We start from the raw sequence: 27,723 nt of genomic DNA on the forward strand, positions 1-27,723 counted from the left end.
GGCAGATGGTGGAAGGAGTGAAAGGCAGATGGAAAAATCACTTCCAACATGATTATTCTCTTCAGTAAAGACAGATGCCAGGGAGAGGTTGGAAGGACAGTAAGAAATGGGGTTTATGGGAAATGTGGTTCTAATTTTGAGTAACACTAGCACTAACACAATACCACTGGTGTGAAATACAGGCAGCAAATCATCTCCACCATGGTCTCATTTGTTTACAGTAATCATACCAAGGTATCACAATTAATGTGACAATGATATATCAATGGTTAAAATGATACGCATAGCACCTGTGATGTTTCCTAATATACAGTATCTGTCAAACGTGTTACATGGGAAATGTAGTTAATAAATGGCTTAATAAATCCAACTTTTTTATTTAAATTAATGTCACTGCCATAACCAAATCTATTTTCTATATATTAGTTCATATATAATTTCTCAAATTAAGCATTACAATCAACACATACTTGACATTAACAACAGTACAGATAACATTGCTTTTCGTACCATTGGAGTTCAATGATAAAAATAAGAGCAAGTCAGGCTGAGGGGAGTTTAAACAGTTGAGTGGCAACACTTTACATTAAGTGTTCATTAACTAATGTTAACTAATGCAATTATTAACATTAATTAAACATAAATAACAACATTAACAACGATAGTTAATGTTAAATGCACATGAACAACTGGATAAATTAATGTTGTTATACATGTTTGTTAATAATGTTAACTAATGTGTTTACTAACGTGAATTAAGCATGAACAGTGACATTAACAAAGATGAGGTCATATTAACTGCACAATAAACAACTGCATTAAGTAATGTTGTTGTACATGTTTGTTAATGCCAATGTCTTGTCTAAATTGAAACCCTATTTAAATATTTTGCTGGGTCCCCAGCAAAATAAGGAATAGTTTAAATTCACTGTAATTTGCCAGAAATGATCCCAGTCAGAGAATGTGTAAGAACTATTGTAATTCAAGGTTTCATTGTCACCACTATTATTTCCCCACATACCATGTAGACAGTTCTACAATAAATCAACAACTAAAATCTTCCCATTTGGGTGCCTGGGAATAAATCTAATCAAATTGGGTCTAATGTGGGTCTATTGGGGTCCATAACATGAAAATGTTTGAGAACCCCTGGACTGTAGGAAATCAGGATCTGTGTGTAGTGTGTGTGTATGCACACACACACTACACACACACACACACACACACACACACACAAACGCTTACAGCATACAGCCTGCAGTAGAGGTGGATGTCCCGCTTCAAGACGCAGGGTGGCGGTGTGGGAGCGGCTCGTGTTGATGTGTCTCCAGCAGAGAACAGAGCAGGCTTGGATGTGAGCGCCACCGAGCTGTCTCTGCCTCCAGATTGAAGATGGCGGTGTCGGTGTTCCCCGGCGTGCGGCTCCTCTCCATCGGAGACGCGAATGGAGATATACAGCGCCACTCGGAGCAACAGCCCCTGCGACTAGAAGTGAAAACCACACAAGACGCTGCCCTGATCAATCTCTCCAATGGTGAGTTGACCTTTTTCTGCAGCTAATCCTCGGATGTTCGGCCTGTCTTAGCTGCCAATGCTAATGCTTACAGCTAATCTAGCCATATGTAGCGCTAGCTACCAAGTAGGTAGCACAGCTTGAGAGACCACGTCGCCTCCCCCTGTTCGTCACGAGGAAGCTCCTTAAAACTCCTAATTTTTCGTTGTCCGGTGAGATATTGGAGCTTGTTAGCGTCAGGTTCTTACCCCCCACAGCAGCTCATTACTTTGGAGAGCTCGTCATGGATATAGTATAACATTCATAGCATTCCCTTAGTTAAGTTAGTAACATTATTAGCTAGCTAACAAGCAAGACAGCTAACTAATGTAGTTTAATGCTAATGAACCCTGGCTAGTTAAACAATGCCGCTAGCCATGCTCCAGCATTGATGCGCTGCAACAAACCAGCTCGCGTCTCATGTCTTTGCCCTTCATGCCCCACTAACATTTATTTTGTCAGATAGACTTGCCCTAATTGTGTTAATGTTTTCCAGTTTGCCCCTAAGATGTCCCAACAACGTTACTTAGCTCCTTAGCTAGCGAGTTAGCATCTCTGAATTGTTTTGGATCGGAGAGCAGAGGGCATCACTCCCGACCCGCTGCTGTGCGCTGCGGTCCAGGCGGCTGGCGCTTACTTTGTTTTCGCCGATAGCCCGTTCATTGATAGACCGACAATCAAATAAACTTTTTGACCTAATACTTTAGGGGGGAAAACAGTCCTCCTTGCGTTTCTCATTTTAGCGAGACCGGGCCCACATTATTTATGCATTCATCTTTGTTCTCATTGGAACAATAGCCGGGTCCCCGCCACCTCCTTCCCTCCTGTGTGGAGGCAGCATCAGAGCGGCTCTGCTCCTCTGCAGCTCGTCTTATTTCATGTGATGTCCCGCTGAAAAGAAGCAGCTACGTTTCTGTTCTCCTCTGCTGTGTTGAAGTTGAAGAAAAGCGCACAGTCTAAAGGACCTAGACCTTTGAGCAACTCTTGTCAAGTTCTAGTGTATTCTGCGGACAGGAAGAATCTGTTTATCCCCTCACTTCTCTTCCATATGAGATAAGATTAAATTTTATTGATCCCTGTGGGAAATTAGGTCGTTTCAGCAGCAAAAGTAATAGGTTTCAAAGGGGGGGGGAAAAAGCTAGAATATAAGCATGCAAATAGAATGTAAAATGGGCAATAAAACAGTAGAAACGATAAGAATAGCAAAAAATAATAAACGATAACAACAAAATAGAATATAAACAATTGTGAGATTATGTTAAAGTGTTGTGCCAACAATTTCAGTACTTTGGTAGACTGCAAAGTGGGAGGTATAGGAAAGAGTATGGATTACTTAATGTATGCATGTACGTACATTGTTACTAAAGTACCGGTGCCATAACAGATGCTGGATTAGCTCAGGCTGGTTCATGGGCCCACATTGACCGCACTGCACATCTAGGTCTTTTTTCCTGCCTATGCATGGGGTCGTATTCAGGAAAGCAATTTGTGAGGCATCTTAAGGTGTGTCGCACACTAAAGTCCCACTCATTTATCATGGAGATTTACAGATTTTTGCAGCATTATTTGCTGACTTTGTTGCTCCAATCCCTGAGTTTATCATCACACAATATTAGGGACGGGACGATACTCTTATATTACGATTTGATACACAATATGGGGTTCAGGATTCGATACAACCACGGTACGATGTAATAAATAAAAGTTCAATGACAAAGTATGACTGTGCCAAATTATGTTTATTTTCTGAGACACAAATCTTTCTAGCGATGGCATTGGCTTGCTAGAATATAAACAATTATAGTCAGATGAGTTGCTTGATCAGTATGCAAAAAGAGGAGTTGCTGAAAATAGATAGGAATTGCTGAATTCCTGATAATTCAAAGGAGTTGCTTGCCCCTCCTGCACCCATCTCTAGGAGTTAAATTTTGAACAGCAAAAAGAGTTGTTACAATTGGAATGTGACAAATTGAAACAAGCTGTTAACTTTAGAAAGCAAAGGCTGCATTACGAAAGGAATTGACACTGGGGGAAAAAAATGAAAGAAAAAATGGAACGTGCAGTTCCAGCCATTCTGACTGGATTTAATCAGGGGTAGTAAGTTACCAGGTGACGTTTCTGTCTGTCTAGGAGGACTGTCTTGTTTTTCCTGGGTGTCGCTCACACAGTCCTTTGATATTGCTGTCAAACTGCATAAGTTAAATGAAAAGGATTCAGACACATTTTCTCACTACATGTACGTGTAGCAGACTTGAGAGCTTGGCCCGATTCATATTGCGCTTTTATGTTGCCATGTTTAACTGGTAAAGCAGAGAAAACTTACTCTGCTTTTTGCTCAACTGATAGCTTTAACTATTCCAAGATTAAAGCTGCTACAACACCACAGTTTACAAAAATATGGGGGAAACACTGATCCAGAACAGGGTTTGTAGTACAAAATGCATCATATGTGCTTTGCTTAACACAATTGGACATAATTTCCCTCAACAATTTCCTTTTCTTACACTGCCCTTTTTATAGTTTAACAACTTTCAACAGCTACGCTATGTCATTCAGCCTGGTAGCTGTGTATAGGCCTGAGTGTGTTAATTATGAATTGTGCTCTCTCATATGGACAGAGGAAACTGTATATGTAAATGTTAATCCTGAAACATTGAAGGCACAGATATCATCCATGCCAGCGAATACATTTTTCATAGAAATAAGTCATCCTACACGTTGTCAATGCTATTTTGTGTGTAGAATCATGCACTGTGTGAAACATTCAATAGAGATGAGCAGATTTAGAGCTTTCATTTAAAACTCTCTCACTTACTTACACAATCTTTTTTTGTCTTGGTCTTCATGGTTTCTTTGGTACCTCACACCCGCTGTGTGTCGCCACATGGGAATAACATTTAAGTTTCAACTAACGTTAGGCTGGTTAACCGTCCAGGAAGTTTAGACGCTACCAGGCGCTACAGCTTTGTGCAGAGCAGCCAGTTGGGAGACTGTTTGATACAGAGACATTATTTTGCTATGATTTGAGTGGCTGACGGTCAGACAGAGTGTGCGGCGGTCAGTAGGGACACATTTTAAGAAGGTCAAAGACTGTGTATAGCCGAGGCATTCAAATGCTGCCATCTCAAAAAGTTACCGGCCAGTCTGGTGTGTGGTGGGAAGACACCGTATTGATTTATCCACCAAAGCGAAGTTTTACCGGCATTTTGGCGCTCGGTGGGTGGAAATTTCTGACCCTGTATGCAGGTATGTCTCATAGTGTCATCAGTCCTAACACCCCCCCCTCCTCCTTTTTCTTTCCAGGAGAGGAGACGTGTGTGTTCAAGTGTTCAGTTTCCAGGGAGACGGAGTGCAGCCGTGTGGGGAAGCAGTCATTCATCATCACACTGGGCTGCAACAGCGTCCTGCTGCAGTTCTCCTCACCCGCAGGTACACACCAAACACCCAAACACACTCTTACCACACCCTACCCTACCCTAACACACACTGACCCCTCTATCTCAACACTATTGACCATCTCAATCTTGCCTATGTCCTTCCTCCAGAATAGGGATAGCACCGTTTTAGAGCTAACAGACATTCCTAGCACTGAACTTAAAGGAACAGTTCACCCCAAAATGAAAATTCTGTCATTATCTACTCCCTTCTATGTCAGTTGAAATAACTTAAATGTCACTTCTTCAAAAGGCTGCGTTACAGTAAAGTGAAAGCTGATCTTTTGCCTCTCTCGTCCCTTTGGTATCCTTTGGTATAAAGCATCACAGACTGTGTTATGTAGGCTCCAGCATAGAATAGAATATGTGACCTGTAACTGTTAATGTGTGCGTTTATTTTCTGCTCCAGACTTCTCATCGTTTTATAACCTCCTGAAGAACTGTCGTGGCCACAGCGGCGAGCGTTCAGTCTTCAGTGATAGGACAGAGGAGTCCTCCGCTGTACAGTACTTCCAGGTAAGAGGAACACACACGTACACAAACACACACCATCCTGGGTATCCGCGAGTCCTCAAAAAGTAAGATATCAAAGTGTGAGGCCTTAAAATGTGTTAAAATTTCTTATATTTTCATTGTGTAATGACATGTTTTTTTGTGCTGAATGTCCACTCTTAGATTAATATAGAACAGGGTTAGTAGTGCAATCTGCATCCTATCAACACAGTTGGACTTCATGTCCCTTAACAATTAATTTCCTGGTGTCCTTTTTCTTATTCTGCCCATTTATAGTTTCACAACTTTCATTAGCTATGTTCAAGGTTTTGCGAGCTGTGTTTCTTTATTTTGTTTTTTAATTTTGTCTTGTATTCAGTTCCATGTAGCATTTAAAAGGTCTTAAAAAGTCTTAAATTTTTCTTTTTGAAACCCGCAGATACCCTGCCATCTACGTCCATGTTTATTTCTTGTACAATATTGACTTTATGTGATAAAATCCACATCTAACGACGAGTTCTTTCTTTCTCACCTCCCTCTCCTTGTCAAGTTTTATGGCTACCTCTCCCAGCAACAGAACATGATGCAGGACTACGTTCGGACTGGGACCTACCAACGGGCGATCCTCCAGAACCACACCGACTTCAAGGACAAGGTAACCCTATGTACTGTATGCTACAGTATGGATGCACCAATCAGTTAGACCATAATCAGTAGATTATGTAGACATTCTATGTAGTCATTGGTGATCAGCCAAGCAATGTTTCACCTGCGCTATCACAAAAGCCATCGAATATATGACACAAAAATGTGGAAAAAGTATGTAAAAATGGGCTTACATAACATAACATAACATAACATATAGAAACAGTTTACAGTATTGGACAAAAGGCAGAGCCTATGCTGCCTCAATGAAAACCTTTTTACAGCGTCACACTAACATGTAATAACAATGTTTGGACAAAAACTTTATTTCCACATGGTTAAGCAGCAATGTCATGCAGCCATAAGAACAATTTGTTAAACACAATGCTGAATTGAAATTGTACTGTTTATGCTTGTCATTGTTAGCAGAAATCAGGGTAAAATGCATCATTTCAAATGCATCATAGTGATCAGGTCAGTGATCAGCTGGTTAGTAAACCAGTAATCAGAATCAGACCCAAAAACCTGATCGGTGCATCTATTAAAAAAACGAGAAACAGGACGGCCAAACCCTGTCTTTATTTGGTCACATGCAACCATCTACAACGCATGCACACACGTGCACGGCGACTGGCACACACACACACACATGCATTCAATGGCGCTGTGAAATTAATCCTCCGCATTTTCCCATGTTGGGAAATGCATAATGCATAATGCTACTGTTACTATGCCATTTGAAACATGAGCTTATTTGAGTTAATTTGCATCATAACAGTTAAAGTGTTGAAGCGTTAAAAGAACATGGAGAACCTGACGGAGAACCTGACGGAGATCCCAGTGGGGTTTTTAGAGTAACATGCACTTCAAAGAAATGGCTGAATACCAGTTTGATTCAGGCAGCTTCAGTCTATAATTGTAATCTGTAAATGATTGAATAAGTACATTTAAAAAGGTCCAGTCCACTGAATGACGGCTCCTCTCCAGTTATTCCTGTCCCACTTCTTGAACAAATAGTGACACAGGCTTGGCACGATCGCCCCCAACGATTGGTTCGGTTTGATTGCACAACAGTTCAAAGGTGGCTTTGAACTTTCTGAAATGTTGTATGTGAACTATTTGTACCACAACCTCCTGAACTATCTGTACCACGACCTCCAGAAATATCATATGTGTTGTTTCTAACATATTTGTGATTGTTTGAACATTGTTTGGTACATTAGAATATTATCAATGTCATTTCTTTGTTTTGGTCTTCAGACCGCATGAAATATGACCAACATTAGCTGAAGAACAAATACAACCTACTCAATACTAATACTAAACAACTACTGAAAGACTTTACATTTTTCTGGTGGATGTGTTTTCTTGACATTCAGGAAGCCAATTTATTCACTTCAACCCAACTGATGGAAAATCCTCTAAATCGTATTTTATGTTTTTTGCAGCATTTCAAAAGTTTGTGACAAACTCAATTGACATTTGGATGGAAATCTAGCTATATTTGTTGCTGATTTGCCCAGAGCAGCGCTGCATCATTCGTGGGGGACGACATTGTTTACTGTAGCCTTCTTCTCTTGTGCCCACCCCCCGCCCCCTCTAGGTGGTGCTGGATGTAGGCTGTGGCTCGGGGATCCTCTCCTTCTTCGCAGCCCAAGCTGGAGCCAGGAAGGTCTACGCTGTGGAGGCCAGCACCATGGCACAGCACGCCGAGGTACACACACACACACACACACACACACACTTCCCCAAGGACCAAGTGAAGAGATAATCAATACTGTTGCACATGGCGATTACTGACATACGGCATAGGGTTGGGTATAGGGCTGAAACGATTCCTCAAGAAACTCGAGTAACTCGATTACTAAAAATTTAATCCATATAACTATATACACACTCAGTGTTTCGCACGGATGATTATTACTGTTGCACAACGCGCTGGAGAAAGAGAGAGAAAATAGCGAGGGGCGAAGAGAAGAGACAGGCCAGAGAAAACGACAGAAAGTGTCCAAAGTTTCGGATCCAGTGTTGCCAACTTGGCGACTTTGTCGCTAGACTTAGCGACTTTTCAGACCCCCCTGGCGACTTTATTTCTCAAAAGCGACTAGCGACAAATCTGCCGACTTTTTCTGACCATGGGAAGCAATGTTAATGTGTTGAATCCCAAAGCATTTGGCAATAAATTGGTTCGGCTGATGCCGGTTTTCTCTACTTGCTTGTCTAATCCAGAGAGGTCTGACGGTCACAGCGCTTCCCACACACAGCGTAGCTCCTTCCCTCCGCTGAGAGCAGGGACTGTAGGATAGGGTCCACTTGTAATTGCTACCGGCGTACGCCGAAACTGGCCCGGGTGGGCGGAGTCAGCACTTAATATTAAAACGGGATGAGATGAAGGCTAGTAAAGAATGCACGTTAATTATGGCTATATGTAATGGCTAGTTAAGAACGTAAATCAATATGGTGGCTAGTTATGATGTCCCTAAGTTAGCTAAGTTTTGCTCAAGAAAATAACCACAGAAAATAAAATGCTGCAGTCAATTTGTGAAAGCCTGAGCTTCATTCATGTTATTATTATGATAGTCACACACACATACACACACACACACACACACACACACACACACACCTACTCCCCTCACAGTGATGCATAAAATACCCCAGAAAGCAAAATATCAGGTGGTGTAAGTAGCAATTGGAGCCTAAAATGCACCAGTCCAATACAGCAGGTATATTCAGTTTAGTTTGATTGCAGTGAGTAGGGTCAGCAGGTGTAGGGTAACCCTTCAACATAGTAAATAAATGTACATTAGCCAGTCTTATGAACTTGTATGATATTTAGGCCTAGTAATAAATATCAATAATAATTATTATTTCACCTCGTTTTCAGTAAATCACAGTGTCGTATGGACAGCTTCGTGCGGACAGCTTTTTTCTTTTGTATATTTACTATTGCTCTTTAATAAAGCAAAAGTATTTCTTATCCGATTACTCGATTAATCGATGGAATAATCGGTAGAATATTCGATTACTAAAATAATCGATAGCTGCAGCCCTAGTTGGGTATCACTTGGAAATAATCAATACCAGCATCAGTACCCTGAATTTTATATTGATACCGAATGATATTGTTCTGATACTTTGTCCATTTCATCCTATTTCTAATCCCTCTACCATGGTGCGTGGTGCTGGACATGGTGGTGGCATCTGTCATGGTGAAGTCAATATAAAACTTTTCTGATTGGAGGAAAAATATCTCTAAGTGTTGAAATGCTGCCACTTTTGAAGTTCGTTGGCTTATCATGTATTGTTTAGATGAAGAGTCTTACGCAGGCCAAATGCCATCCTGTTTTATTTGGCTTAACCTAACACACTGTTTTTTATCTGTTAACGTATTCTGAATAAGCTGATGTGAGAGTTTGTCAATCAGAGGTTGATTGCAAATTACATAACTAATGGTTACTTTATGCTTGTGTGGTGTTATTTATGGAAAAAGAACCGTTAGGGGGTTAAATATTTACAAAGATACAAAGTACATAACAGTTTTGCCAGCTGGGACATCAAATCTGCTCAGTATCTCAGAACTGAACTCCACACATGGTTTCTGTTTTTTTAGAGTTATCCAATGGCTGGCGCATAATTTCATCAAAAGAATAAAAGAGATTGATGCCCTTGTTCTTGTAATTGTCTTATAATAGGCCAGTAGTAGGCAGCATGAATGACTGTAGATTGACTAGTACTGTGTTCAGTACTCATATCGGCTGCTTTACTTGATAAAATACTTGATGCTTGTGTGGGTTCTAAAAAATGGGTATCAGAATTGGTATCAGTCCACTTCTGGCAGCAGTGTTTATTGGCTGGAGTTGATTTTGAGTGTGTTGTGTGTCTTGAATGTAGCCAGTAGACATGGGCGTAAATGCACAGCACGCTGCTGCTTTGCCACTCACAAGCAAAGCTTAATGTAACAACACTGATAACGGCTGAATGTGAGAAGAGCGACTAAAAACATAGTTGTCTAATAATATATTTAGTTAACCCAAAAGTTGTACATGTCTGTCAGACATGAGGCTTTTGTAAAAACTCCATTATGAAGAAAATTCAACACTCAGAACAACAAAAAACACACAAAAATAAAAAAACACCTAATTTTGATACCCAGCCCTATGTTACATGCTTCTTTTCTTGTTAGATCACTGGATTACATATTGCCTATTATGATTATGAATGTATTTAACTTGTGCATACAAGAGCAGAATAAAAAACACACACATCCCAATGTGAACCAGATCCTGGACAGAATAATAAAGTAGAGTCTGCACACTGAAAGCTGCTCTGAAGGTGTGTGAATTTATTAACACCAATGCATGTGTGACGTTTTGAGTTGTGTTGAGTGTTCTGAGAGTGTTAATGAATTCACTCACCTTGGGAGCAGCTTTCAGTGTGTGGACTCTACTTTTGTTCTGTACCTGTGAATGCATACACACGCTTACCCTGTGTTCACGTACTGTATGTAACATAGCTCAAAAAGCTTTGAATGGCCGCAGTCAACAAAATCACATTAGTAGGAAAACAAGGAAGCACGGAACTCTGATTGGCTGTTGACAGTCGATGATCAGTTCAGCTGTGGCCACAAGCTTGTTGGCCATTCACACATGGGCCAGTTTCCCTGGTCACTCAGCTCTATAGGAAATGAATGGACTTGTGATGTGTTGATTCTGTTGCTCGCAGTGTGAACGCTGAGCAATAATTCAGTATAATCATTTATCATCTTCCAGTGGAATCATATTGTGATGAAACGATATTGTGGTGCACAATTCTGTTTTCTAAATTGATGATAACAAGCAAATTTTATTCAAAAACTGACAAAATGAGGTATGAAGCATTTTATTATAATCATATATAATCATATTGTTTCATGATATTGTTTGAAAATTTTTGTTCGACATCACACTTACTATTATCATGCAGTTCACTGCGGTGAACTAGGGCTGGGCGATATGGTTGAAATCAATATCGCGATAATAATTTTTCGATGTCGATGTATATCACATTATGGCTCACGTATGCCAAATCATGTTAAATAATCAAATTAATGTTCATCCCGTTGAACCGAATGGTAATGTTAGGTGTGATACAAACAAAACTGAAATGTTCAAATAATATTCCTTAAAATGTTTTTAAATAAAATTTGCTTGTTATCATTTTAGACAGCAGAAATTGTGTGTCACGATATATCCCAAATCACCATATCATCACGATATGATTCCACTGAAAGACGATAATATTGACTTATCGCCCAGGTCAGACTTAAATGTGGTAAACCTCTCGCATGCTCACAAACAGCCTCATCAACCTGACAGCCTGCATAACCAGCTTGCCCTCTGGCCCCCAGGTGCTGGTGAACAGTAACCGTCTCGGGGAGCGCGTGGTGGTCATCCCGGGGAAGGTGGAGGAGGTGTCGCTGCCCGAGCAGGTGGACATCATCATCTCAGAGCCCATGGGCTACATGCTGTTTAACGAACGCATGCTGGAGAGCTACCTGCATGCCAAGAAGTTCCTCAAACCCAACGGTGAGGAGGGATGAATGGGAGGAGGGGGGGAAATGTAAGCAAGGAAGGATTTAGGCTTGGGCGATATCCAAAATTTTTGATTCTAAATTCAGATATTAAATTCACGAAATATTGCAATATTCTATAATATCAAATATCGGCCCAAGCCTAGAGAGAGACTTGGAGAAAATGTATTGAACAGCAGGAGGGAGAGTGAAAGACCACTAAAAGCAGCAAACTGGTTTTGGAAGGGTTGTACGAACTAAAGGGCGTATTTGTGTAAAAAATAAAAACGGGTTTACTTGCTGACCGAACCAGTCGAATTCTTCACACACCAGCCTCCGCTGTGTGATCGTCTGCATTTGGTCTAAAATATCACCTGATTAGTTCTGTTCCCTTGTGGCAAAGCATCTCCATCTTCTTTTCCTTTGTTTCCATCTCCATGCTAAATGAATGGTTTGGAGGCTCGGCTTGCTGAGCTTGTTAGACGATACCTGCACATTTATGACCAAACAGCTTCTAAATCCTCAGATTCCCTCTGCCGCCTTTCTCGCTCTGATCATAGTCGTTGTTGTTCTGAGTTTTTGTCATGCTATTTCTGATTTTCCTTGGTTACTGTTACCTCTTTAATCCTCATGTGCACTCACTGGTGCATCTTATAGAAAAGAGGCACAGTGGGAAGGAGGAGGAAAAGGAGCATTGAGTGGAACAGGATTAAACCAAGAAGAGTCTCCAAATAGACTGGAGGTGCTTTACAAGGAAATCCAAGCTCCATGTGTATTGTAAATTGCTGCCAACGCATTACAGTATTGTTAATCGCCCTCTTCTCTGTTTGTGTGTTTTCCAGGTAAAATGTTCCCCACTATCGGTGACGTCCACCTGGCCCCCTTCACAGATGAGCAGCTCTACATGGAGCAGTTCACCAAGGCCAACTTTTGGTGAGGAAGTGTATTATATCTTAAAAAACCCTGTCTCTACACATCTGAATGGCTAGACTCGAATACATGTGCACATTGGCTGTGAAATGGCCGAGGAATTATATTTTATTTCTTTTTTGACAGAAGGTAGGCGGACAATTTTTGGTTGGCACACCAAGAAAGTTGAATAAGTTAAATTAAGTTCTCAGATGTTCTTTTTCCTTCTTTTTCCCTTATTGGAAGTATGAATTGGTCTGTGGAGCTAGGGTCCTGATTTGAAACTGAAAATGTTTGCCTCTCAAATGACAGTGGCACTCATATGAGACTTGACTAGTGAGGTGTGATTAAGCACACATTACAAGACTTAAAAGGCTGAGAAAAGATTGGACAGCGCACACTGATAGACTGGCTTTCGCAGATATTTTACATCTATTGTCGTAGAGGCGGGTTGAATTTGGGGATTGCACACTTGACAAGGTAAAGATAGTTGTAACCATGGCTGGAAATGGCCAGATTTTACTGGGGGGGATCCTACACAGAGATTCCGGGTATCATCATCCAGAAAACCCATATGACATGAACAATGTAATGCATGCACCTAGGTTGGTGGCGCTGGCTAGGTTTGGTAGGTTAGGTAGGCCTGTTTTGTCTTTTCAACATGCTATCTTGTGTCTTGTGCTTTGTTTTGCTTCCTTTTTATTTTGTTGCGTACTGTATTGTCATTTGGTTCTGTAATTGATTGTTGATTAGTTAGATCTAGCAAGTCCTGTTAGATGTTCTTTGTGATGAAGGGCTAAATGAGTAAACTTGACTTGATAAGACATCACCACAACTTATGCCCATGTAGACCAACATTAGTTGACCAGACAAGGTGTCAGTAGCTCAGCAATGTGCAATGAACCGTCTCAGATTAGTGCAAAATACAAAGTTCTACAACATCATTTTATATGAAATTTAAGCAATATAATTGCAGTGGGGATAAATGAGTCCTTGGCTGTTTTACTGTTGAGTTTAGGCACTAGTGGCACCTAAACTCAGAGTTATTATAGCTCACTTAATAAACAAAACCGGTATAACAAAAATTGAGTCAAGCCTTCAATTTCTGGATGGCTTATTTAATCACTGGATTGGATATCTTTTCATCGGACTGTTTTTAGTTTTTCATTGTCGTCTTACGGGAACTTCATGTTGACACACCAGATAAAAAGTGAATTCCAAATCCCATGGGAATTTGATGAATATGCAATATATTTAAATTGGGTTCAGTTTTTATATTAATTTTTTGGTTGTATGACTAGTTCAGTAATATATTGCACTGTGTGCACATCAGCAGTTGGTGTCTTTGTCTTGTCTTTGACTTGAAAAACTTGGCAGTCAGAATTGGCTGGTCTGCAGTATTTCTAAGTCCCTGCATGTCATGTTGAAGATATATACTGATACAACCTTAACTGCTGTTTTGAGGTTCCGCTTCCAAAAGTAAAGCTGGATTCTCTATCATTTAAAGCCTTTTCTGTCAAGAGATTTGAAATAATTTTGGATGCTGAATGTGACAGCACTTGTTGTATGGTTCCATCCACGACGCTCCATAAATCTGACTTTGTCCCCCCCATCTCACCTTCAGGTACCAGCCCTCCTTCCACGGTGTAGACCTGTCTGCCCTGCGGGGGGCAGCGGTGGATGAGTATTTCCGGCAGCCCATCGTGGTACGTAACCCACCACACACACACACACACACACACAGGGATGGATGGGTTGGGAGCTGAATTATGTCGGGGGGGGGGGGTAGAAGAGGACAGGGCTTGTTTTGTTTATGCAAAATTGAGTGTGTGAGTGGAAAAAATAATGCAGGAGCAAATATTCAACGCCTCCCTGTGTGAAAGTGGGTGCTGTTCACTGTTCTGTCCACATAGTCAGCACTACCAGAATAGATCCACATGATCACTCTTGCTCCAAGCTCCTGTTCATATTCTCTTTCAGTCACTCACACAGACTCACTCTCTCTCTGAAAGTGTTTGGAGTATGTCTGCATTGGGGATGTGATTTTTCACTCTTCCATTTTAGTTTTAGAATCTCCCAGCATTTAGAAGTTGAATAGATGTTTATACGACAACCTGCACCAGCGTTGAAAACCTGTATAGATATAAAGGCGAAATGCAGTCGTCCATAGCTGCATCAATTTGTGAAATCAGGAACTAAATATCTTCTATATCTGATATAATTTCAAAATAGTTTCCATAGCTGTTTTAATATGAAATTCTACCATGCTGTATTATCATATTATGAAAGGATACCAGCCTTTTTTTGGTGTACTTTATTCATCCACCAAGTACGGATGGGACGATATATCTAAATTCAATATATCGCAATGCAAAAATGTGACAATACGTATCGTGGGGCAGAAGAAGTACAGATCCTGTACAGGCCCATGGCGCATGTGTTGAATTCCACTAGCTGCGGCCACACTGATTCGGACAGACAGAAAACGGACAGAATTATTGACAGATATCTGTCCATTGGGCTGTCAACGTGGTGGGAGAGGCAGAAGTACAGTAGCCTACTTCATAGAAAAAAGAAGAAACAGACTATACAGTATAAATTAAATAAGAAACTGACCTGGAAAACCTCCAGTCATCCCAACGTTATACCAGGCTTACTCCGTTTTATCTTTGTTTTGGTTGTTCCGTTGTGTCTGTGATCGCTTGTGATCGACGATTCGTCCGTCCAGAAAAAGTTCAACTGGGTTGAACTTTCTGTCCGTCAAAACTAGGAATGTCAATGGTTAACCGTTAATCGGTTAACCACCGAGAATATTTTTGACCGGTTACGCATGTCGGTCTATAGGTTAATTTGCATACAACAGTGTTGCCAATTTGGCGACTTTGTCGCTAGACTTAGCGACTTTTCAGACTCCCCTGGCGACTTTATTTCTCAAAAGCGACTAGCGACAAATCTGGCGACTTTTTCTGACCATGGGAAGCAATGTTAATGTGTTGAATCCCAAAGTATTTGGCAATAAATTGGTTCGGCTGATGCCGGTTTTCTCTACTTGCTTGTCTAATCCAGAGAGGTCTGACGGTCACAGCGCTTCCCACACACAGCGTAGCTCCTTCCCTCCGCTGAGAGCAGGGACTGTAGGATAGGGTCCACTTGTAATTGCTACCGGCGTACGCCGAAACTGGCCCGGGTGGGCGGAGTCAGCACTTAATATTAAAACGGGCTATGCCGCAGCGTGCATAACAAGTGCAGATATTTATATGCAAATTACAGCAAATGAACAGCGCTTCGAAATGCGGCGCCAAAGCTCATCACCGTATTTCCTCTAATATTGGCCCGGGCCTTTATTTACCTCAACTGCAGAGGGTACCAGGCCTTTATTGGAAGCAGGCTTATATTAGAGACAGGCCTTTATTTCTAATTCCCTCTGTTTGATAAGTATATTTGCTCATATTTTAGTATGAAGTTTGATTTTCTGATCTGCTTCTGTTACGGTACGTTAGGTAGCCGTTTTTTTGTTACTGCAATGCATTACGATAATTACGGTAATCGACGACGGCATGCTCCAGAGACTTCTGCCGGCCTGTGGCACTTGTACGTTACTACAAACTACAATTACAAACAGGCACCAGGAGTTTACCGGTATCCACCGTTGTTTGCATGTACGCTGAAGCTAACTGAAGCTAAAGTAGAATCTATACAATTATATCATATCGCCGTTTATTTCGATGCGCGAGCTCAGTCCACCTGACAGCCCTCTGTTCTGTCGGTGGCATGGAGGTTTCGGCGCGCCGAGGGCTTACTGCCGACGCTTCGAGTTTCCCGGGGGCATGGTTCCGGCCAGTGCCAATAGCTGGGCACCGATTTGTTCCCGGTGATCCGGCCGAGATTGCGGCGGGGTCCCCACGCCGATGCGTCACCGGGTGTCCTCGATAGGTACGGGCCGTGGGCGCGGTGGAGAGGCAGCGGCGGAGAGAGGAGACGGACACGGTCCAGCCATATACTAGGTTTTGACCTAGTCTTGTTTCCTTTGTTTTTTTCCCCGGCCTGTATTTGGGGCCGGCCTTTATTTGTTCGTGTCGACCACGGCCCTGGCCATTATCGGAGACCCGGCTTTTAATTGACTACCGGCCACTATTAGAGGAAATACGGTATCTACTAAAGCAAGGAATCTCTGTCTGTCTGTGAGTCTGTCTGTGAGTCTGAGTAAGTGTGTGTGTGTGTGTGTGTCCTTCGCATATCTCGAGAAGCGTTCGTCCGATCTACTTCACACTTGGCGGGTGTATTGCGGGTGCAATTTGGACACGCGGCACGTTCATTATTAATAAACTTTGAATAAACAAGCGAACAGCGCTCTGTGCAGCAGCGGGGCGAACGTGCACTGCACTAGTTGAGTCAATAGAGCACCGGACTAAAAGGAAAGCCCAGTTTCTTGTATTTCTTGTATTTCGTTTATCGGTTAAATTACCTATTCCACCACGTCACTAAAATACCACAGGTAATAACGTTACCTACCGTTAAGGTTTGCAGGACAGCAGAAGATGTGGATGTCTGTAAATTGACAGCGGAGAGTGTAACTCAATGTGTGAGATCCAATATGGCATCAGTGTATGGGAATAAATGTGGCATTTAGTCCATAGGCGAGAGACCTTCTCTTAGTCAAAGACGCCCTCTAGGGGCCATCTCAAGAAGCGACATCTCACTAAGCGTTACCTGACTGACTGACTGCCTGCCTGACCTGAATTTGCCCCGTGATGCCCTCGGCTGCGCCATGGGAAAAATGACTCCTGATATTAGCTCCATTTTATTCTGCTGTAATAATCACAACTGAGACGGCTTGCCTATCACAATTTCACAAGCTCTCCATCCAAATTATATTATTTGCACTTTATAATGGCATTTTTAAATTGTTGTTTACATTCTAGCAAGACAATGCCATCGCTATAAAGATTTGTGGCTCAGAAATAAACACAATTCTGCACAGTCACATTTTGTTGTCATTAAACTTTTATTTATTACATCATATCGTGGTACACTGGGGATCGAACTATTGCTACGTTTGCTATGTTTTTGTCCTGTATGCTGAACTGATCTCTCCCTCCACAGGACACGTTTGATATCCGTATTCTGATGGCCAAGTCAGTCAAATACACAGTCAACTTCCTGGACACCAAAGAAGAGGATCTCTACAGGTGTGTGTGTGTGTGTGTGCGTGTGCGTGTGCGTGTGCGTGTGCGTGTGTGTGTGTCTCATACCGTTTGTCATCAAATCTGTTAATTTGTTTCTGCTGTGTCTTTTCGGTTGCAGGATAGAGATTCCCTTTAAGTTCCACATGATGCACTCGGGCCTGGTGCACGGCCTGGCCTTCTGGTTTGACGTGGCGTTCATTGGATCAGTGTAAGTGAGCCAGTCACTGGTGGATACATCAACTATCAACCTCCCATAGATATATGATGGTCATTTTGTGCTGGGCAGTAAAAGTCTCGCTTTCCCCCACCCCTTTATGGAATTCCTTCTTTTAGTAACATTCCTGTCTCTCCCCCCCCCACCCCCCCACCCCACCCTCCAGAATGACTGTATGGCTGTCCACAGCACCCACAGAGCCCCTCACCCACTGGTACCAGGTCCGCTGTCTGCTGCAGTCACCCCTCTTCACCAAGGCTGGGGATACACTGTCTGGCACAGCACTGCTAGTGGCCAATAAGAGGTAGGACAACCTTGTGTGTGTGTGTGTGTGCAGCACTGGTGGTTGGGTTTAATTTTAGTTTTGGTTCTACATCCGTTCCACTTGCTTGGTAGTAGGGCTTATATTTAGATACTTACATTGGCCCTATCAACAGATGCTAAGAGCAATAACTGAGTTGTGAAACTGGGAAAAATCAACTTTATTTATATAGCACCTAAAAACAGGTAACCATAACAAGAGTTTCCAAAGTGCTTTACATGAAAACAGAAGGAATAGAACACAAGGAATAAAAAAAATAAATGACACAAGAATACGAAAGGATTGAATAGATATAAAGAATAAAAAAAGTAAGGCAGTAGTAGGCCTATAGCAGTAGAATTTTTTTCCCCTAAATTACTCTATTCCATTCTATTAAATAGAACAGAAACATTGATAAAGGGCCTGATTGTTGAATATCTTTGCGTTTTCTAAATTATCTGTAGCCTATGTATAAAGAATGTTCTGCATTGATTGAATTGTTTTTTCACTCACTGTGTTACAGTGAGTCAACAAACGTTCTATTTAGTAGATTACTGGAGACAAATTTTCATCTTTAGGCTAATTGCCAAATAAATAGGCTACAAAATATTTTGAAGTAGGCTAAAACTTACTGGGAGTTATTATTGTATTTAAAATTAATTTCAAATTAAGTGCAACTTGGCCCGGTCACACCATTCCTGCCCCACTGGTTTGCTCTCGGTTGATATCTCAATCCCCTGATTTAGTTTAAGAGCCTATACTATAACTTGCCTACTTTTTAATAATCAAGTAGCCCAAAGAAATATGAAGTCTAGAAGCAAAAAACGAATGGTGAATTGACAACATCTCCATATCTCCGCTTTTTTGGCTGACAGTCTGTTTGTCTTTTCTTATTAAGACAGGATACGCTATTATAGGAATAATTCACCCAAAAATGAAATTCTCATCAATATATACTTACACTGATGTCATTCGAAACACTAGTATGTCCACATAATATAGACATACAGTTTAGAGTTCCAAAATGGGTGAAAATGACCATAAAGTTACTCGTGCAGCATAATCTAAGTGTTCTGAAGCCAAACAATTGCACTGTGGCTCCAACAGTCTAATTTCTTTCATTATCTGCAAGACTTCCCCCACTCAGAGTTTAGCAGTCATAAATAGGCTACAACTTGAAGCCAACGTGTATTCAAGTACTTTTTTCTGCCCTAAATTACAGTATTTCCAACGGCATTTGAAGGCAGCATCGGCTTGCTGCTTCCTGGAGATAATGAGGTGAATATTGGACTTTTGGACCCACAGTGCAATCATTTGGCTTCAGAACACATGGATTATGCCGCAGGAGTTGTTTGGAGTAATGTTATGGTCTTTTTTTGCTCTTTTTGGAACTGTAAAGAATAAAACCCTGACACAGAGCTACATTAGCTAATTCGCTGTGTGTTATGTGGATATACAAACTTCACTGTGTTAACACTGACATGAGGGTGAGTAGATAATGACCAAATTTTCATTTTTGGGTGAGACAGTCCAGAAATAGGCTTTGCGTACGGCTATTCTAAATTATATGATTTTTTGTTTGGTTTGGGTTGGCCTCATCTATTGGTTCTCCTTATAGGCCTTTAGAAGAAATATCGACAATCTCATATTTAGAGTGAATATCGGCCAATTTTGATCAATGTAACTATAGTTACATTGCTACAATTTAAAATGCAGAAAGCAGTAACTAGACAGCTTATTGAATGAAACAAACTATCCTGTCAGTATTGTTTTGGAGATGAACTTGTCGCTCCAAGGCCCGGTGCGCCCAGTTTGATTATCAAGTCAACTTTTTACTGACTAAGCTACAGGCACGGCAGTTGACTGCTGTCTCACCTATGGGCACTTTGCACAGAAAGGCCTCAGCTGTCCAGTTATTGGTCATAGTCTATGGTCCCTTTATAAACATTATTGTAGAAGATGAAAGAGCACATTGCAAGTCTTGTGATGCCATCTACAAATACAATATCATCATGATGTACCATGCAAGATGCAAACATATAAGTGTTATGGTAACAGGAGACCAGTCAAGCATTGCCACTTTGCTTGTAAGGAATTACTGTAACATGCTGCATTGAAAGCCACTACAGTGAGAACAAACAAGAGCTGAAACGGTGTTTTCCACCAAAGCTGGCTGCTGGCCTGCTGGCCTGATAGCCAGTTATTGACTCTTTTCCAGCTGGCTACTTGTTTTTTGTAGTTTTTTTTAACACTAATTTGTTTTTAATGTAGTTACTTCTGCCTACTTACTTTTTTATTTAACCAGGTCAGTCAGATGACAGCAAATTCTCACTATAATGACAGCTTCTTAAAAGGCAGAAGGCCTCTTAAAATGGAAGAGGATACAGAGAAGATGGATCATTTCACAGTCATATAATATAGGACTATTAAAAAAATAAAAAATAATAATATTAGTTTAGGATTAGTTTGCCTGCCTGTCTGTGTCAATTTTTTCAGTTTTGATCAGCATGCTTTACTCTAAGATAAGATGAAACTTGAATCAATCACTAAGTAACACAGTAATTGATTGCTTACTTAAATATGGATTACTAAATCTGAAATGTGTGAAATATAATATCTAAACATATCAGAAATATCAGTATGTATATAGCATGAATTAGGTGGAACCGTCATAAAGGTCTCAGTATATTTGCAGTATGTTACAACTAGAGGGATATGAGAATGTGAAGGAAGCAGATATATGAATTTACAGCAAATGTGCATCATATTCACATGAACAAGCTAAGATTTACTCGATATGTTAGCTTTACTCTTTGTCTTCCTAAGTTTTATATTGTTGTTTTGATTGTATGCTTTGTTGCCTAATCTTTCAGTGCCGTGGAAAAATGCAATACAAATAAAATGACCATATTTTTATGAACCTACTGTCCTCCTCCCCACCAGACAAAGCTACGACATCAGTATTGTTGCCCAGGTGGACCAGACGGGCTCCAAGTCCAGCAACCTCCTGGATTTGAAGAACCCCTTCTTCAGGTGAGCTGATGGCTTCACCCAGTAAGCAGACATTTATGCGGGTCGTACCACTTGAGGTCAAAGAGAGGGGCGGCTCCCTGTAACGCGGTACGCGTGTGTTGCAGGTACACAGGCACCAGCCCTACCCCTCCTCCCGGCTCACACTACAGCTCCCCGTCCGAGACCATGTGGAACACCGGGGGGGCCTACAGCATGAGCCAGGGGATGGCTGTATCAGGTGAGCGCACACACACACACACACACACACTTGTAGGAAAAACGTATCCCATGTATTATTTATTTTTTATCTGCAGGCTAACATTAGTGTTAGGTGACTTAAGTTGTTTTTTTTGTTGGCTTCTGTTAAAACTAGTTATAGGCTACAACTTTCACAATTGGACCTAGTTGATTTGGAGATAAATATAGTGCAGTCCCTGATTGCAAATATTAGCTAACCTTATTGGTAGGTGAACCACTGGTGTGCAGGTCTCTTACATTGTTGCTCACAGTTAAGATTTATGGTTAAATTAAATTTTTTACCATAATACAGATTTTTCCTTCATTTTATTTAGTAGAAACCTGTTAAAGAACAGACATGATTTCAGGAAAACGAGTTTCTGTACACCGTGGGGAAGTTTGAGTTTAAGTGTCTCACCCTGACTGAAGTGACCTGCAGCTGGCTTTTGGAGTCCACAGAGCTGTGGCAAAAACTGGAAACTTTCTATTTGGAAATGTAGGCAGACTGTTAAATTTTCTGTGTAACTTAAACACGATGTCATCTTTTGTTGTTTGTTGAACACAAATTCAAATCAAGGATTTGTATAACCTTGTAAATTAATATTTAGTTCTGACAACTGCACCAATTCTGACTTAATTTACAACATAAATTATTTGGTCGGTAGCTAGCCTACAGGTTTATTAATTCTAGGGTGAGGGAATACAAGAAGTCCAGTTTTCCACCAGTAGCCACAGTATGGAGGCTGCGATATGTGGCTGAAATGGAAGCAACACAACCGATTTGTGACGACAGAATGACACTACTAGCTGAGACACACTTTCAGTGAGGAAGCTTCATTGAAACTGTTGGCTTTTATTTATTTTTTCATGCCATTCTGCTGTTTGCTTGCTCACAACACTATATGCCAAGAAATAGTGTAACTCTTCAGGGACATAATTTGTCTGAGAAGACAAAGTGTATATGATGAGATGATACCTTTTCTTTGTGTGTTTTATGTTTTTTAATTGTTGATTGGTTTGTTGGTTGTCTCACTCCTCCAGGGATGCCGGCAGCCTACGACCTCAGCACAGTCATCGGCAGCGGCTCAACAGTGTCTCACAACAACCTAATCCCCTTGGGTATGAATAGCACTCAACTTGGCTTCTCATAACATACAAAAAATGTTTACAATGCTACATAAAGTACCAGTCATGTATCAAAACAACAGATTATAAAGACAAACCTTATGCAACCATTCACACTCACGTGAGCGCTGTTCCTAGACAGGTCACTAGTCGGTGCCGTAGGGCTGCATGATATAGGGGGAAAATCCTATTGCGATTATCTCTATTGGGATTGCAATTTGAATTACAATATGATAAACATTCGAGTTAACATTTCTTGTCACAAGGCTAAAACCACATATTTGGTTGTCCACTAGAAATGGATCATTAGGTTTTGACTGAACAACTGCTGAATAATACAGCTGTCACGTGACATGAGTGAACATAATAGTGTAAGATGAACTCTTCAGACAATATAAAGTAAATAAAAGATAAATCTTAAAGTGATGTTGAACTTTGGTAGTATCTTGGGTTGTGTATCTTCCTCCATGATAAAACCCCAAAATCATTGATTCTGTGATCTGTTGCTTCGGTAGAGATGATTGGAGAATTGTGTTTTATTTTTCTCTCCATTCACTGCCATTGTATGGAGGAACAGTGAATTGTGGTTAAGTGAATCACTTACTTTATGTTATTAAACTTTTCAGTTTGAACAAGTGTAACACCGAAATCCGGTCAGAGGAAACTTGCACAGATGGAACGAAGAATATAGTACGTTAACCAATAATTGTAGATGGGTGAAAAAAAGTGGGAGACAGGACTTTGACTAAGCAGATTCTGCCAATATATAAAAAACAGCCCACTCCCACTCTTCCATCAGCATAAGTTTCCTTGGTTGCTTTGCAGTCTTTAAACTATTCTGTGTGACCTTGTCTGAGGTGCTGTCTTACAGTTTTTGCTTACCGTACCTCAGTTTGTCGTATGTCTGCTCTCCTTTTTCAGACTAAATCATCCTCATTCACTGTAGCACTGTTGCCAAAAATCTCAACCATTTCTTTCACTTAGAGGATTCTCTCCTCCACTCCTCTTGCTCTCCAGCTATCCACTTACTCTGTTAGACACTTTTTCTCTGGCGTCTGATTGGTTGACAACTGACAGTTGCGGCTTGTTCACACTGCGAGCAACTTGGTTGATGTGGCACTCTATTCTGACTGATTATGGGCGGTGTGAGATGCTCCAATTGCATCTATGTAGTGGTCTGCAGCTACAAAGTTTTGAACAGTCAACTTCAGTCAACAGTCACATTTTTCACTGCTTGAGTATTGCCTTTCATAATGTTACATTGTTTTGATGTTTTGCTAGCTAGCTGGCAAGCGCTAATTAGTTAGCATTATTTGAAAATACTGAGGAGAAAAAAAAACAAGAAAGTAACTTCAGAGCTGTCCATTGACCCCAACTATGGATGCAACTGTTCTCCAAGCGTAATTTTTGACTTTTAAAAGACTTTAAAAGACAACTTGTAGAGAACTGGGAAGCTTTGAATGGCTGGAACCAACTTCTCGTCCATTTTGCGCTTGCCAGGCAGAACTGTGTTCACAGAACCAAATCACACCAGTAGGGAAACAAAGAAATCTGATTGATGGGACGTCCTAGTGTCTCAGTGGTCTAAGGTGTGCACCATGTAAACACGATGTTCTGGGTTCTGACACCAGCCTGGGACCTTTGTCGCATGTCATCCCCCTCTCTGTCCCAGCCTGTCCTATCTAATAAAGGCAAAAATGAGACAAAAAAAATCTGATTCTGATTGGCTGTTGAGGGACGATTACTGTGCATAGTGCATGATACTACAGAGTGGGAATCTCCAACAGACGCCAATCAGCATACGTGTATTAGTCTACCAAGTTTAATTGGGAGTGTGTGAAAGAGCAATCTTTTTTTAATTAATAGCTGCTGCATGTGGTTTTGATACATGTTCAAATTACAATTTAAATTTAAATTTGATCATGCAGCCCCATTGCACAGGCCTGTGGCCCAAGATCAACTCTTTGATAATTGGTGGTCTACAAGATGCATTCTTGGTTGTGATACTGGAGAAGATATTTGTAGCCAAAATAAATATTAATTTCAGTAACAGGCAGGCAGCTGAATTGCATCATTTATGGAGTGTGCCTGTTTTTGTGATGTCCGTATCCTTGACTGGCCCTTTCTCTCTGACTCGTTGTCACAGTGAACACTGGGATTGTGAACCACACCCACTCCAGGATGGGCTCCATCATGAGCACAGGAATTGTCCAGGGTATGTCCACTGTCCAATGTCCTCTGGCTTGTCCCTCAACAAAACCCACCATAGTGTAGAAACAAAAATGTTGAAATTGATTCATTTCTGCTGTAATGCTGCGCTGGCCTGACGCCTCGTGATGTTGCTTGGCTGCAGCATCGGGTTTCAACAGCCTGGCCTTTCTAGTATTAAGGCTGTCTGTCAGATATTTCCATCGCAAATGTTGTACACTGTCCCCCTCCATAGGCAGTAGCCTCCACTTATGCTTACACCTCTGATAAAGATAAAGATAAAGAAATGAGACTTCATTTTATGTTGAATGTGGTAAATCATATGCTGCAATAATAATGCAGAGGCGTCAACCAAAATCAGGTTTCCAAAATTATATATTTTTGCCAAACAAATCAAGAATCACAAATATTCACACCCCTGTAGTCAGTATTTTGTGAATCCTCCCTTGGCAATGATAACACAACAAGTTGCCTTGTATAGTTTTTGACAAGGGCACTGAACCTCCTTGTGGAGATCTTTGACCATTCCTTGATGCAGAACATTTCTAGGTCCTTCAGATCTTTTAGTTTCGGTTCAAGCTTTTTTCACTTCAAACCACAAATGTTCATTGGATTCAGGTCTGGAGACTGGGATGGCCAGTTAAAAACGTTGACCTTATGGTTGGTCAACCATTTCTTAGTTGATTTGGATGTATGTTTTGGATCATTGTTATTCTGGAAGGTCAAATTTCAGCCAAGGTTGAGCAGCTTGGTGGAGGCAACACGGTTTTTGCTCAAAATGTCTTAGTATTTGCTGAAGTTCATGATTCCATCAGTCTTAATAAGGGCCCCAGGGCCTTAGGATGCAAAACAATCCCAAAACATTTAAGACCCACTGGCATGTATCACAGTAAGCATTAGGTTTTTCCAGCATAAGCAGTACCCTTATCACATCAAACATAACCCTGATGTGCATGTCCAAACAGCTCAGTTTATGTACTATATGACCATAAGACACGTTTCCAATTATAATTTAGATGTTGTTTAGCAAATTCAAGTCGCTCTTTTCTGGATTACCTTCAGAAGAGGCTTCTTTGTCGCAACCCTGCCCTAAAAGCAATTTTCACTTTAGCAACGTCTAGTGGTGTATTTGACAACTTTGTGGCCCAAAATGCCAGCATGTTTTGGAGATATCCAACTGTGACGCTTGGTTGCTGTTTTTTTCTTGCCTCATAAACCATCCGTCTCACTGTGCTTTGGGGCAAAGATAGCCTTGTGACCTCTTCCTGGCAGATTATCCACTGTTCCAGTGGCCTTAAACTTCATAATAATTGAAACAAAAATGGAACGTGCTATATTTAATTTATTATTTTTATTTTTTCGCCATTTCCTGATCTGTAGAGGTCAATAACCTTTTGTCTAATGGTTTCAGGGAGTTATGTGTGTTTGCCCATCTTAATGCTCGATGAAAGGATTTCAAATGTGTGTTGCCTCCTTTTTATACACTAGGGGAATGGGGAAACTATTTGAGGCCACCATATAGTTCCTTAAGCTTGAATATTACAATTTTCTACATTTTCTGGGCTTATAATATAGCTCTGTACTTGTCTTATTTTATACCATCTCATTTCTTCATCCTCATCACGGGTGTGAACATAAGCAGAGGCTGCTGTGCTGTATGCTGATGGTGTGATGTTTGGTGTAACTGCAATGTTTTGGTAGCTCGTCAAATACTTTAGCATCATGGAGGTCTAAGAGTCCACAGGTTTTCAGTCCAACCAAACACTACAGCAGCTGATTTCACTGATGAGCACCTTCAACCAGAGAGGAGGAAGTAATCAGTGAAATGAGCTGCTGTAGTGTTTGGTTGGACTGAAAACCTGCAGACTGTTCCATGGCACAGGACTGGACACCACTGGCTAAGAGGGAATGTTGGTTCTTTTCTTGTAATAACACCTCCTGGTTAGACAGCAAGCCAGATATAGCTGAGAGAGGATGACTGTTAGAACCGTGGTACCTGTGTAATACCATGTCACAAGTTGAAAAGGTATTCTGGCACAACTTCGCCCACTAACAGGGTGCATGGAATGGGCATGCAACACTGGGAAAGGGGAAATTCCAGTACCTAGTAAGATTTGTGGAAACATGTCGGCTTGACTAATACATTTTTGTTTTGGAATTTCCTCTTTCCCAGTAACGCCATGGCATTCTATAAATAGGAGAGAATGTCTATGGGGTGATACATCTTTTAAGGTAATTTTGATGTAACACTTCACTATTTCCTTTTTTATAGGAGCTACTACGGGCCAGTCGGGCCCCAGCAGCAGCAGTACTCACTACCCCGTCACCAACCAGTTCACCATGGGGGGCGCTGCCATCTCCATGGCCTCGCCCATGGCTATCCCCAGCAACACCATGCATTACGGCAGTTAAAAGAAGACCTTGCTAAGCCTTCCTCAACCCCCCCCGCCCCTGCATGACAAGAGCCCCTTCCAACCCCCCCCCCTCAGTGGAGCCCCTCGATCCGCTTCCCCACCCCCAACCAACCAACCGCAGCCAAAACCAGTATACCAAAACCAGTGCTGTCGAGGCACTTCCTCCCCCTCCTCGTCGCCCTCATTCTACTCTATTCTGTCCATCACTTTAAGATTGGTCTTATGCTCTCGTATCCGTCCAGACCAGTCTAGTCTTGCTAACAGTTATGAGACCTCCTCCTCCTTCCTCCTTCCATTCATTGGGACTGTAATACATATGCACACAGAGAAACAGACTGTCAAAGACGAGCTGCACGACTGTATCACAGTTGTCATCTTCCCCCTTTATGGGTTCCCACTCTCCCCCCTCGCTGTTTTCTCTCCATCCTTCCACTCCCCCTCCC

At 41.3% G+C, this 27,723-nt stretch overlaps 1 protein-coding gene across 2 annotated transcripts; it reads left to right on the forward strand.

Moving 5' to 3' along the window:
- Positions 1-1,387: 1,387 nt before the first annotated feature.
- carm1 (coactivator-associated arginine methyltransferase 1) lies at positions 1,388-27,340 on the forward strand. 2 transcript variants are annotated; one of them, XM_071908819.2, is made up of 16 exons: positions 1,388-1,534; positions 4,856-4,981; positions 5,396-5,502; positions 6,029-6,133; positions 7,727-7,837; positions 11,513-11,690; positions 12,517-12,607; positions 14,208-14,289; positions 17,687-17,772; positions 17,888-17,977; positions 18,150-18,287; positions 21,228-21,317; positions 21,422-21,534; positions 22,575-22,652; positions 24,805-24,873; positions 27,139-27,340. In XM_071908819.2, exons 1-16 carry the CDS (start codon positions 1,393-1,395, stop codon positions 27,276-27,278), a joined length of 1,746 nt encoding a protein of 581 aa, XP_071764920.1. In that variant the 5' UTR covers positions 1,388-1,392; the 3' UTR covers positions 27,279-27,340. The 2 variants fall into 2 exon arrangements, with proteins under 2 accessions (XP_071764920.1, XP_071764921.1); XM_071908820.2 differs by lacking the exon at positions 24,805-24,873.
- The last annotated feature ends 383 nt before the right edge of the window (positions 27,341-27,723 follow it).

The sequence above is a fragment of the Centroberyx gerrardi genome, chromosome 7 (genome assembly GCF_048128805.1).
Source record: "Centroberyx gerrardi isolate f3 chromosome 7, fCenGer3.hap1.cur.20231027, whole genome shotgun sequence".
Taxonomy (NCBI): domain Eukaryota; kingdom Metazoa; phylum Chordata; class Actinopteri; order Beryciformes; family Berycidae; genus Centroberyx; species Centroberyx gerrardi.

What these genes read in the sequence shown, in the direction of transcription:
- carm1 (XM_071908819.2), top strand. Translation starts at nt 1,393, where the DNA reads ATGGCGGTGTCGGTGTTCCCCGGCGTGCGGCTCCTCTCCATCGGAGAC. An exon ending in CCTGATCAATCTCTCCAATG is followed by an intron (nt 1,535 to 4,855) that starts GTGAGTTGACCT and finishes TTTTCTTTCCAG; the next exon opens with GAGAGGAGACGTGTGTGTTC. An exon ending in CAACAACCTAATCCCCTTGG is followed by an intron (nt 22,653 to 24,804) that starts GTATGAATAGCA and finishes TCGTTGTCACAG; the next exon opens with TGAACACTGGGATTGTGAAC.